Source organism: Pleurodeles waltl, chromosome 4_1 (assembly GCF_031143425.1).
Source record: "Pleurodeles waltl isolate 20211129_DDA chromosome 4_1, aPleWal1.hap1.20221129, whole genome shotgun sequence".
In the NCBI taxonomy this organism is placed as follows: domain Eukaryota; kingdom Metazoa; phylum Chordata; class Amphibia; order Caudata; family Salamandridae; genus Pleurodeles; species Pleurodeles waltl.
In genome coordinates, this window is record NC_090442.1 from 909,114,675 (window position 1) to 909,128,490 (window position 13,816).

At 44.2% G+C, this 13,816-nt stretch overlaps 1 protein-coding gene across 5 annotated transcripts in view; it reads left to right on the forward strand.

The window, feature by feature from the left end:
* Positions 1 to 13,816, forward strand: part of PLXNB2 (plexin B2) — a 640,303-nt gene that overhangs the window by 570,153 nt on the left and 56,334 nt on the right. For all 5 annotated transcript variants that reach the window (XM_069229655.1, XM_069229656.1, XM_069229658.1 and 2 more), the window contains 2 exons: positions 8,756 to 8,912; positions 13,295 to 13,395. In XM_069229655.1, the coding sequence (XP_069085756.1) occupies positions 8,756 to 8,912; positions 13,295 to 13,395 (258 nt within the window). The remainder of the gene's footprint in view (positions 1 to 8,755; positions 8,913 to 13,294; positions 13,396 to 13,816) is intronic.

Below are 13,816 nucleotides of genomic sequence, written 5' to 3' on the forward strand. Positions count from 1 at the left end.
GCAGGTAACCCTATATCCAAACAAGGCATTGCCAGATGGATAGTTAAATGTATTCAAACTTGCTATATTAAAGCAAAAAGAGATCTACCTATTACACCAAGAGCGCATTCCACTAGGAAAAAAGGTGCCACAATGGCTTTCCTTGGGAATATACCTATGACAGAAATTTGTAAGGCAGCCATCTGGTCTACGCCTCATACATTCACGAAGCATTACTGTGTAGATGTGTTAACAACACAACAAGCCACAGTAGGACAGGCTGTATTAAGAACATTATTTCAGGCAACTTCAATTCAACTCCTACAGGCTAAGCCACCGCTTTTTGGCGAGATTACTGCTTATTAGTCTATGCACAGCATGTGTATCTGCAGCTACACATGCCACCGAACGGAAAATGTCACTTACCCAGTGTACATCTGTTCGTGGCATGAGATACTGCAGATTCACATGCGCCCTCCCACCTCCCCGGGAGCCTGTAGCCGTTATGAGTTGGATGAAAATTGTAAATTTGTAAATAAATATTATTTTAATACACATTATGTACATACATACCTACTCCATTGATTGGGCACATTTAGTATATTCACAACTCCTACCTCACCCTCTGCGGGTTAAACAATCTAAGATGGAGTCGACGCTCATGCTCAATGGAGCCGAAAGGGAGGAGTCCCTCAGTCTCGTGACTCGAAAAGACTTCTTCGAAGAAAAACAACTTGTAACACTCCGAGCCCAACACTAGATGGCAGGATAATGCACAGCATGTGAATCTGCAGCGTCTCATGCCACGAACAGATGTATACTGGGTAAGATATATATGTGTGTGTGTGTGTGTGTGTGTGTGTGTGTGTGTGTGTATGTATATATATATATATATATATATATATATATCCATATATATATATATATATATATTTATTTATTTCTTGCATGGACATCTTCTCTATACTTTCCATCCTTACACACCGTTCTCACCCGCCTGTCTAACACTTTGAACCCAACACCTAGATGCCAGGATTATGCAGAGCAAGGGAATCTACAGCACTACATGCCACAAACAGATGCTTACAGGACAAGTAACATAATACTTTCCATCTCTCACCGCCTCCACCAGTAACCGCCAACATAGGAATAGGACCAGTAGTAGAAGTGGGGAAAGGTGGATGGGACAAGAGAAAACAGACCGAGTGCTCCACCACTACCCTGACTTTTCAATTCTGTCCAGGGATGTGTACAGAGTGAAGTGGATGTCAACAAGATATCTATAGTAACTTTTCATTATGATTTATAAGCTTGGCTGTAATGATTGAAGGGATATACCTTAGTGTAACACTCGCTCTACTTTTATGTGAAATTCCATGTTCGATGGCATCTGTCGCTGTAGATACGCATGTTCTGCAATAGCTCGCCATCTGGTGTTGGGCCGGAGTGTTACAAGTTGTTTTTCTTCGAAGAAGTCTTTCGAGTCACGGGACCGAGTGACTCCTCCTTTTGTCTCCATTGCGCATGGGCGTCGACTCCATCTTCGATTGTTTTTTTTCCGCCATCGGGTTCGGACGTTTTCCTGTCGCTCCGAGTTTCGGAACGGAAAATTAGCTAATTTCGGAAGATTTTCGTCGGTATTGTTGCGTTCGGGATCGGCGTACTTTGATTCCACACCGCATCGAAGATCGAAGAGCTCCGGTGCCCTTCGGGGTAGTTTTTCGATCCTCCGTCGGGGCCTGGTCGGCCCGACCGCGTGCTGAAGAACGCCGATGGAACGGACCCCGTTCCGTTTCTGCCCCAAATGCCACAATAAGTACCCTTACACAGACCAACACTTGGTCTGCAACCTGTGCCTGTCACCTGAGCACAGCGAAGACACCTGCGAGGCCTGTCGTGCGTTCCGGTCCCGAAAAACACTCCGAGACCGTCGAGCCAGAAGACTTCAGATGGCGTCCGCACCGACAGCCCAACGGGAGTTCGAGGAACAGGAAGAAGAAGGTACCTTCTCGATCCAAGACTCAGACTCCGAAGGATTCGACGATACACAAACCGTGAGTAAGACGTCGAAATCCACTCAGAAGAACATTTACAAGGCCCAGGGGACGCCACTGCCACCAGGCCATGGCTCCACCCATAAATTCGGTGACCGCCCGTCGGCACCGAAAAAGGCCCAAACAGTGCCGAGATCGTCCGACTCCGGTCGAGACACCGGCACGCAGCCATCTCGGGACCGAGAAAGTGCTGGAGACAAGCCTCGACACCGAGATGCCGGTGCCGACACGGCTCGACGCCGAGACAGCGGCACCGAAACAGATCGACGCCGAGAGGTTTCGGCCCCGAAAAAGAAAAGCGTCACATCGGAGCCGAAAAAACACGCAGACAGGGTTTCGATGCCGAAACAAACTGCAAGCGACCCAGCTTCAGGCTCTTATACAGAAGAGCACTCGCTAACCTCCCAAATGCAGAAGCATAGGTTTGAGGAAGAGCTGCAAGCAACTGATGTGGACCATACGCAAAAGCGTATCTTCATACAGCAGGGGACAGGAAAAATAAGCACCCTTCCCCCCATTAGGAGAAAGAGAAGGTTGGAGTTCCAGACGGAACAGACACCACAACCAAAAGTGGTGAAAAGAGTTACCCCACCACCCTCTCCTCCGCCTGTGATTAACGTCTCACCAGCACAAACTCCATCACACTCCCCAGCTCACACCACCATGAGCCAGGGTGACCAAGATCAGGACGCATGGGACCTATACGACGCCCCAGTGTCAGATAACAGTCCGGAGGCATACCCTACAAAGCCATCTCCACCAGAAGACAGCACCGCGTATTCTCAAGTGGTGGCTAGAGCAGCACAATTTCACAACGTAAGCCTCCACTCAGAACAGGTCGAGGATGATTTCTTATTCAACACCCTCTCCTCCACCCACAGCTCCTACCAAAGCCTGCCTATGCTCCCTGGTATGCTCCGGCACGCAAAAGACATCTTTAAGGAGCCGGTCAAAAGTAGGGCAATCACACCAAGGGTGGAAAAAAAGTATAAGGCGCCTCCTACAGACCCGGCTTTCATCACTACATAGCTGCCACCAGACTCTGTCGTTGTAGGAGCAGCTAGGAAAAGGGCCAACTCTCACACATCTGGAGATGCACCACCCCCAGATAAAGAAAGCCGCAAGTTCGATGCAGCTGGTAAAAGAGTCGCAGCACAAGCTGCAAACCAGTGGCGCATCGCGAACTCCCAGGCACTACTTGCGCGCTATGACAGAGCCCACTGGGACGAGATGCAACATCTCATTGAACATCTGCCCAAGGACTTACAAAATAGGGCAAAACAAGTGGTTGAGGAGGGACAGACCATTTCCAACAACCAGATCCGCTCCTCCATGGACGCTGCAGATACAGCTGCACGGACAATTAATACATCTGTAACTATCAGAAGGCATGCATGGCTCCGAACGTCTGGATTTAAACCAGAGATTCAACAAGCAGTTCTCAATATGCCTTTTAATGAAAAAGAACTGTTCGGTCCAGAAGTGGACACAGCGATTGAGAAACTCAAAAAAGATACGGACACTGCCAAAGCCATGGGCGCACTCTACTCCCCGCAGAGCAGAGGGAATTACAGCACATTCCGTAAAACGCCCTTTCGAGGGGGGTTTCGAGGTCAAAGCACACAAGCCAGCACCTCACAAGCCACACCGTCCAGTTACCAGGGACAGTATAGAGGAGGTTTTCGGGGACAATATAGAGGAGGGCAATTCCCTAGAAATAGAGGAAGATTTCAAAGCCCCAAAGCCCCTACTACTAAACAGTGACTCACAGGTCACTCACCCCCTCCACACAACACCAGTGGGGGGAAGAATAGGCCATTATTACAAAGCATGGGAGGAAATCACTACAGACACTTGGGTTCTAGCAATTATCCAACATGGTTATTGCATAGAATTTCTACAATTCCCTCCAAACATACCACCAAAAGCACAGAATTTAACAACACACCATTCCAATCTCCTGGAGATAGAAGTGCAGGCACTATTGCAAAAGAATGCAATCGAATTAGTGCCAAACACACAAATAAACACAGGAGTTTACTCACTGTACTTTCTGATACCAAAGAAGGACAAAACACTGAGACCAATCCTAGACCTCAGAGTAGTGAACACTTTCATCAAATCAGACCACTTCCACATGGTCACACTACAAGAAGTATTGCCATTGCTAAAACTACACGACTACATGGCAACTTTAGACCTCAAGGATGCTTATTTCCATATACCAATACACCCATCGCACAGGAAATACCTAAGGTTTGTATTCAAAGGAATACATTACCAATTCAAGGTACTGCCTTTCGGATTAACAACCGCACCAAGAGTCTTTACCAAATGTCTAGCGGTAGTCGCTGCACACATAAGAAGGCAGCAAATACATGTGTTCCCATATTTGGACGACTGGCTAACCAAGGCCCATTCGTTCAAACAGTGCTCAAATCACACAAATCAGATCATACAAACCCTCTTCAAACTAGGGTTCACCGTCAATTTCACAAAATCCAAAATTCTGCCACGCAAGGTACAACAATACCTGGGAGCCATAATAAACACATCAAAAGGAGTAGCCACTCCAAGTCCACAAAGAATTCAAAATTTCAACACCATCATACAACGCATGTATCCAACACAAAAGATACAGGCAAAGATGGTATTACAACTCCTAGGCATGATGTCATCATGCATAGCCATTGTCCCAAACGCAAGACTGCACATGAGGCCCTTACAACAATGCCTAGCATCACAGTGGTCTCAAGCACAGGGTCACCTTTTAGATCTGGTGTTAATAGACCGCCAAACTTACCTCTCGCTTCTGTGGTGGAACAACATAAATTTAAACAAGGGGCGGCCTTTCCAAGACCCAGTGCCACAATACGTAATAACAACAGATGCTTCCATGACAGGGTGGGGAGCACACCTCGATCAACACAGCATACAAGGACAATGGAACGTACATCAAACAAGACTGCATATCAATCACCTAGAACTTCTAGCAGTTTTTCAAGCACTAAAGGCTTTCCAACCAATAATAGTTCACAAATACATTCTCGTCAAAACAGACAACATGACAACAATGTATTATCTAAACAAGCAGGGGGGGACGCACTCCACGCAGTTAAGCCTGCTAGCACAAAAAATTTGGCATTGGGCAATTCACAACCAAATTCGCCTAATTGCACAGTTTATACCAGGGATACAAAATCAACTCGCAGACAATCTCTCTCGAGATCACCAACAGGTCCACGAATGGGAAATTCACCCCCAAATTCTGAACACTTATTTCAAACTCTGGGGAACACCTCAGATAGACTTGTTTGCGACAAGGGAGAACGCAAAATGCCAAAACTTCGCATCCAGATACCCACACAAACAATCCCAAGGCAATGCCCTATGGATGAACTGGTCAGGGATATTTGCTTACGCTTTTCCTCCTCTCCCTCTCCTTCCTTACCTGGTAAACAAACTCAGTCAAAGCAAACTCAAACTCATATTGATAGCACCAACTTGGGCAAGGCAACCCTGGTACACAACGCTACTAGACCTATCAGTGGTACCCTGCATCCAATTGCCCAACAGGCCAGATCTGTTGACACAGCACAACCAAAAGATCAGACACCCAGATCCAGCATCGCTGAATCTAGCAATCTGGCTCCTGAAATCCTAGAATTCGGGCACTTACAACTTACCCAAGAATGTATGGAAGTCATAAAACAAGCAAGAAGGCCATCCACCAGGCACTGCTATGCAAGTAAATGGAAGAGGTTTGTTTGCTACTGCCATATTAATCAAATACAACCATTACACACAACTCCAGAACATGTAGTGGGTTACTTGCTTCACTTACAAAAATCTAACCTAGCTTTCTCTTCCATTAAGATTCACCTTGCAGCAATATCTGCATACCTGCAGACTACCTATTCAACTTCCCTATATAAAATACCAGTCATTAAAGCATTCATGGAGGGCCTTAGGAGAATTATACCACCAAGAACACTACCTGTTCCTTCATGGAACCTAAATGTTGTCCTAACTAGACTTATGGGTCCACCTTTTGAACCCATGCACTCCTGCGACATACAGTTCCTAACCTGGAAGGTGGCATTTCTCATCGCCATTACTTCCCTGAGAAGAGTAAGCGAGATTCAGGCGTTTACTATACAGGAACCTTTTATACAACTACACAAAAATAAAGTCGTCCTAAGGACCAATCCTAAATTTTTGCCAAAGGTTATTTCACTGTTCCATCTAAATCAAACAGTGGAACTTCCAGTGTTCTTTCCACAGCCAGATACCGTAGCTGAAAGGGCACTACATACATTAGATGTCAAAAGAGCATTGATGTATTACATTGACAGAACAAAAAACATCAGAAAGACTAAACAACTCTTTATTGCATTTCAAAAACCTCATGCAGGAAACCCAATTTCAAAACGAGGTATAGCCAGATGGATAGTTAAATGCATCCAAATCTGCTACCTTAAAGCTGAACGACAGCTGCCCATTACACCAAGGGCACACTCAACCAGAAAGAAAGGTGCTACCATGGCCTTTCTAGGAAACATCCCAATGCAAGAAATATGTAAGGCAGCCACATGGTCTACGCCTCACACATTCACCAAGCACTACTGTGTAGACGTGTTATCCGCACAACAAGCCACAGTAGGTCAAGCCGTATTAAGGACATTATTTCAGACTACTTCCACTCCTACAGGCTGATCCACCGCTTTTGGGGAAATAACTGCTTACTAGTCTATGCAGAACATGCGTATCTACAGCGACAGATGCCATCGAACTGAAAATGTCACTTACCCAGTGTACATCTGTTCGTGGCATCAGTCGCAGTAGATTCGCATGTGCCCACCCGCCTCCCCGGAAGCCTGTAGCAGTTTGGAAGTTACCTTCAATTATTTATATATGTATCATCTCAACCTTAAATAGGTGCATACTTAGTCACTCCATTGCATGGGCACTATTACTACAATTCAACTCCTACCTCACCCTCTGCGGGGAAAAACAATCGAAGATGGAGTCGACGCCCATGCGCAATGGAGACAAAAGGAGGAGTCACTCGGTCCCGTGACTCGAAAGACTTCTTCGAAGAAAAACAACTTGTAACACTCCGGCCCAACACCAGATGGCGAGCTATTGCAGATCATGCGAATCTACTGCGACTGATGCCACGAACAGATGTACACTGGGTAAGTGACATTTTCAATACATAACATTTCCCACACTAAATAGACAAAGAATGAGAGACTCAAATCTCTAGCTCTCTCTCGCTTTCTATCTCTTGCTCTCTCCTCCCTTAGGTTTGATTAACTAAATCAAGCTTTATCACTATAAACTCTTATGGAAGTAGAGTTATAATTTTTACCTCTCTGGAGAACTGAAAAATATAAATAGTGCTAATATTCTGTTGTTCCCTATTCTTACCAAGTCGTGTGCATACGAGAACTTTGATGTATTGTGCATGACAATCATATATACACATGCAACATTGTATAATATAAGAATCCTTCCTGTTCCATCACAGGGATAGATCATAGCAGACATATACAAGCCCAAGCTTTGGAGTTCAGATAAAAGTTCAAAAATAGTTCAAAGTTTATTTACATCAATACCACAACTTTTCAAAACACTTCTCTGTATTTACAGTGTTCAGCAGTACAAATATTTAAGAAGCAACAGGTCTAGGAATCATGATAGGCTGGCAAAGATGCAGTGAAACATGAGGGCCGATAATCCAAGATGGCCATCGCCTCCATTATATTCCAGAGTGAATTTGCTGCTGGTGATTGTAGTTAATTCTCCTCATGCTCCCACGTAGCATATTCTCTGCATACACATGCAGCCTCAGTCCATAGCAGCAATACGCCATGATGAGTGCTCACCTTTCTGTTGCTGAAAGGAATTTAGCGCAAACCGGTTTGGAGTACACCATCCTTCTGCACGAGCCATACTAGCCATGTTAGCTCAAACCTCACTTTCTGGCACTCGCCTCTTAGTCTTTGCTCACTGCGAACCTGCATTTGTCTGTTTGGCCCTAACTCATTGGAAGGACTTGGCCAAGAGTGCACCAAGTTAGAATTCTATTTTGATCAGAGGATTAAAAAACATATTAAGGCTAGAAATAAAATTACACTGACCACATTCAGCTTGCTGTGTGTGTGAGTATTGATAGATCAATCAGTGTGTGTTAGATGCATAGAAGTGGAGAACAGTCTTAAGACGATTAGTAGATTCTTCTGATGTAGAGGTTAGGCTTGTTCTCTATTAAGTATAGTTTTCCTGTTTGCTCCAAAAAGTTTGCAAAGAAAAATCTATTAGCCTATCAAAAGTATAGTTCTTGCAAAATTATTTTTTTAATGTGCTTAACAAGACATTTGACCAATAGATGCTAGTGATGTCCTTTCGAACATGTGTATGTGATCGACATTTTGATGGATAATCCAAAGGAGTACCTCAACTCCACAGTGTATTCTTTTTGTTTTTTTAAATGTTTCATCTGACAATGTGGTGCTAATATGTCAAACAGGCAGTAATGTTTATGCATACATCAAATAAGTCTCTTCTGAATGAAATATATTCAGAATACCTGTTTTGGTTGAATTATGTTTTTGTTTCTTGGTAGGCTCGATTGGTGTACAGGTGATGAATAAGTTCTGACAACATTGATAATGCTTGGAGAGCATTCGTAATTCTGGTCTTTTCCTTTTTCACAGACAGTCAATGTCCTTGTCCAAGACGAGGGTGCAGAAGCCATACCAGTAAAAGTGCTCAGCTGCGACACAATTACCCAAGTTAAGGAGAAAATAATTGATCAGGTGTACAGAAATCTTCCTTATTCACAACGCCCGAAGGCTGACAGTGTTGCTCTAGGTAAGTAAGGAAATGCAGATTTATTGGCATTAGATTTGTTTTAATGTTTGCTGTTTGAGATTAGACTGTGTAACATAGGACTTGTTTGAAATCCAGTACATCCTCTTGTTAAAAAAAAAAAAAAAAAAAAACCTCTGTGAAAGAAACGTTTGTGTCAGTCCATGTGCATACACTGCAAGAGCAATAGGACAACTAACAGGTTCTTCGAAGCAGAACCACTACAGCTCTTAGAACCTCAGGCGTTTCTCTGCCAACAGATGACCACATTACCATACCTAAATAGAAAACACGCAGACCCTAAAAACTTGAAGAGGAGCAGGCACAGCATGTAACTTCAGAAGCCAAAGCAGTTATATCATCAAATAATCGGCCCAACAAATCCAGCTCTTTAGGAATCCTAATGACATCAGACCTGATATACCAGAGGTGGGCCAACAGTACACCTGGAGTGAAGGGATATCAAATCTACCCAATGAATATCCGAACCACAAAGCATGAGAATATACCATAGTTTGGTCAAAACCAAGCAAATGGGTTACAAAGGCTCCAAAACCACCAGACCGCACCTGAAATATGCAACTCATGTGAAAGGCATCCCAGGTAGGAGAGGACATAATACAGTACTGGCACAGATGACTGCAGTAGAGCAGGACCATCAGAAACACTAGAAAACCCTGTATTACCCCTGAAAAGAGAAACTGGAAACTGAAGGGGAAGGCAAAGAACAGCCAGCTCAAGAACATCACTAGACTCTCTCAAGCACCACCACATCACAGCCAATGATATTAACTCTGTACATGCCCAAAGCCAAGAAGGGGAAGACTACCAACCAGTCCTGAGCCCTCATCCCTGCTGGAGGGTTCCAGTGGCAAACTGACAGCTGACTAGACCACTACGGAAGGACCGGAACAAACTTTTTTTTTTTTTTTTTTTTTTTTACGTGAGTGCTGTTCAAAAGATAAAGGGCCAGGAAGAAGCAGTCAATAGATACCAAGAGCTGATCACAGCAGAGGATTTCAAACTTTTCTGCTTTAACCCCTAAGCAAAGGAACAGAGTATTATTGCATCCAGGCTGCAGAAGGACCAAAGGAACAAAACAGACTAAGGGGTTCAGAGAACTAAAGAAGACCGGACCCTCCCAGATACCACAGGAACCATATTACCTCGAATCCCAGAAATAAACTACACAAGAGCAGGCTTTCCCATCGGAAGCCCAAACTACCCGTGTAAAATATTGGCTTCTCATCTTAAGGAGAGGTATGTTGAAACTCTTTTTGACAGCACAGACTGGAAGGAATCACGTGACCGTTGTCCCAGTAGATTTAATCCTTGTAGCCTCCCAGTTGAGAGCCAGAGACCTTAACCACTAGTGCTTAAGTATTACTCCCTGGTGCAAGGGCCCAACTGATGCCACAGTCGCCAGGGCCCCAATCTAATGAAAGGGGGGGGGGGGCGTGGCAAAGGAAGACGAGGGGAGGCAGAAGTTATTGAGCATGCATACAGCAACACAGGACTGCCTAGCTGAGAAAAGTCCCAAATATAGTCCCTAACGAGCAGGGAGACCCAGGAAACCCAGAAAAATATCAAGCCACACCATTGAGAACCAAGTGTAGCTAGACTGTAAACAAGGATTAGAAGTAGCCCAGGAAAAATGACCACAGAAAACATTCCAAACCGGAGGACTCAGTACCTAGGAAGAGCTGCTAGAAAAATGTAATCTAAAGAGGAAGCACAGCTGCAGTGAGACAAGTATACAGCAGCTGAAATTGGATGAGAATACCATGGTTTTAATTGCCTACGCAGTTAAGATAGGAAAAGATCCCTATCTTTGGCAAAGAGGAAAAATACCATATCAGACAGGCGATAAAAAGGCAGGAGTGACAAAAAGGGAAAGAAAAACCTATCTCTAATCTCCTCAACACATCATCTCAAACCTGCAGCGAAGAGGCAAATGTGTGTGCGTCGTTTCCCAAAAAGTACATTAAAGGCTTCTAACCCAAAGTTGCCAACCTGCAGTCAATCAAATGCAGCCAGCAGCGTTCAGGAACACAGTGCACCTAAAACTCACATCTATTACCTGCGGCCCACAGGCACAAAACAGGAAAGGTGGCCTAGCCACATCTTGTCTACAAATGGACAGAAACCTAAAAGACACCACCTGACGTGGACATTTTGCTTCACATCCAGTGCATGCACCACCCAAAAAGCCCTCATTAACCGTCCTGTCTCAATGAAGGAACTCTGATCGTAATGTCGTAGGCAAATGAGGAAATCAGAGGTCTCCATCAAGTAACATCACCATAAAGTCCACCCTAAAGCATTGTAGCTGCCCACATCTGAGAATGAGAAAATCTGGTTGAATCATCCAACTGATGCTGTAAGATCTATGGGAGACCACCAAGCACAGCAAAGTCTTAATGTTCGATGATCATTGTGATGGGCTCACTAAAGAACTAAAAAACGGAAAAGGGCATCTGAGTATACACAATGCAGTACCGCAAGCATTGGTGTGAAAAGGTAAAAAAAAAAAAATCGCACTTCACAACAGCAGCTGCCGTGTTTTAAACACCACAAGGTTGTACTCGCACCGCAAGGTTGTACTCGCACCACCAGGCCTCTGCCAGAAAATTACTTGCAATACAATGTGTTTTCTTTCTGCTTATTGAAGTCAGGATGATTGCTTGCACCAGACATAGAAACATTATGACAGCAAGACACAAACTTGATACCTTGAAAGGGAAAGACAAGAGCTATGTGACTGGCTGCAAGTGAATTTCCAAGGAAACTAATAAATACACAGGATAAGTGCTGCGGAGGGAGCAAGCCACAAATAACACAGTATAATCAAAGGTTGTGAACCTCACCAAGTATCAATCAAGGGAGAAGAGCCAGAGTGATACAGCAACCTACCTTCACATCTGCCTCCATGCCTTGAAACGAGGGCCCTTGCACCCAGGACTGTAACTTTTCAGCTGGAAAACAGGACAATCTAGACATCCAACCTTTATGATTTTTAACCCATACCTGTGTATCCATCGACTGGGTCCTGGCATAGTGAAAGCACATAGAAGTGGCATAGTAAGGTGCCATAACTCCCAGTGCAAGCAAGGAAACTGGGTCCCCATCCAAACATTTGTTATTTAAAAAGATAGGCACTAATAAAGATGAAGTGTCCCCTGGCACCGATGAGACCCAGTGCCTCTGAACATGCTGCACTATTGATGATCACTTTCCGAAACAGTGCGGCCGGAGGAGGACTCGGTGCCTTACGCCTGTGTGCATAGAACCGAGGATCATGCATGCAGGGCAGCTCAGCTTGAGGAGCGGGCATCACCTCTTCCACCCCATGTACTTGTATGGGAACGAGGAAGAGAAAGCAGTGTGCCAAAGCCAACACTGGGACTGAAGTTCATTCAAACCTTCCAAAATAAAAACAATGCAATGCCGAACTAACCGATTCCAAAATGTCTGTCTAAGAATGGACCCACAGAAAACAAACCGGATGAAGTGTGGGTAAATGTGTCATTTACAGGAGCACGCTGGAATGCAGAGCCTATAAAGGGAATAGTTCCAAAATTTCTATTTATAGGGATGCAAGGATTCTTAGAAAGGATGTCCTGTTTCAGGAGAAAGTGTCCTCATAGACAAAAGGAATGGGACGATGAAGAAGATGAGGAAGTAATAGGTTACAGCCCGGCAAGGAAATCCTGTGCTTTGTGTGCCCATCTAGCTAGCTCTAATATTTAAACAAGCCATCTGGCGAATAATGGTACACTCATTCTCAAATCCCAAGATCCCATCATCTAACAAAGGAACATTCTAGAATGCTTATTGTTGGTGATAGTATTGAGGGACTGGGTAAAAAGAACTCTTCTTTTCCTTTCACTGGTTGGATGGCGCCCCATAATCAGGGCCACTGGAATTATGCATTTTGTGGCAGTGGCGTTTTCTGCATAAATATGGATGTGTTACATTTGCCACACAATTCATCATCTGCTGCATAATCTGTAGATTTTAACAAACAAAATTGTTTTTACATCAGGGGGATCAAAAGTTGCTATAAACGCTGCAAAATGTATTGCCGTGCAGTGAACTGCCCTTTTCAAAGGTTGACTGGTCCACTGTCTGTTGCTTATTGCTGTATTTTGGTGTTAAACTGGTATTTTTGTTGTGAACTTTGTGCCCAGACAGTTTTAACCTATGTAAAAATGACCAAATAAAAGGCAGCAATGATGTCACAAATCTGACTCGTTTTGCTGCATAATTTGCCTTTTCTTGCTGCATAATTTGGTTCTTCACATGCTGCATAAGTCCATTGGCCCTGCCTAGAAGGGCTTCAGAAATTGGGGCGATTGTTTGACAAATGTTAATTTCTTCTGCAGAGTGGCGTCCTGGATCCACAGCACAGATCCTGTCTGACCTGGATTTAACATCGCTGCGCGATGGCAGGTGGAAACGTTTCAACACTCTTAAGCATTATAACGTGAGTGAGATGTGATGTCTGTGGCTTATTGTGCACGTTATGAAATCTCAGTGGTTCTTTTATATTGCCCTCATATTTCCTGCTTTTGCCCTTAGCGTATCAGCAATATACACACATTTTCTCTTTTCTAAAATTTCCTGCAGTATTTATAATGTTTAAGCTGAAAAGCACCATGGACGTCGTCCTGGGTTTCGAAGAGTCCTCGAGTGTTTAAATTTGGTCTCCCGCTACTCCCATCTCTCTTCACATCTGTGTGTCAAGAGAACATCTCAGTAATGCAACCTCCTCTTTACAAATTTGCCAATGACCTAATCGGTAAAATTCACCCAATGTTTTTGGATCCACAGCTCCCTTGCCCTCTGTTAGATATGGTTAGAGTGAGGTGACACAACTTCCTGCCCTGAGGTTTCATTCAACAAAT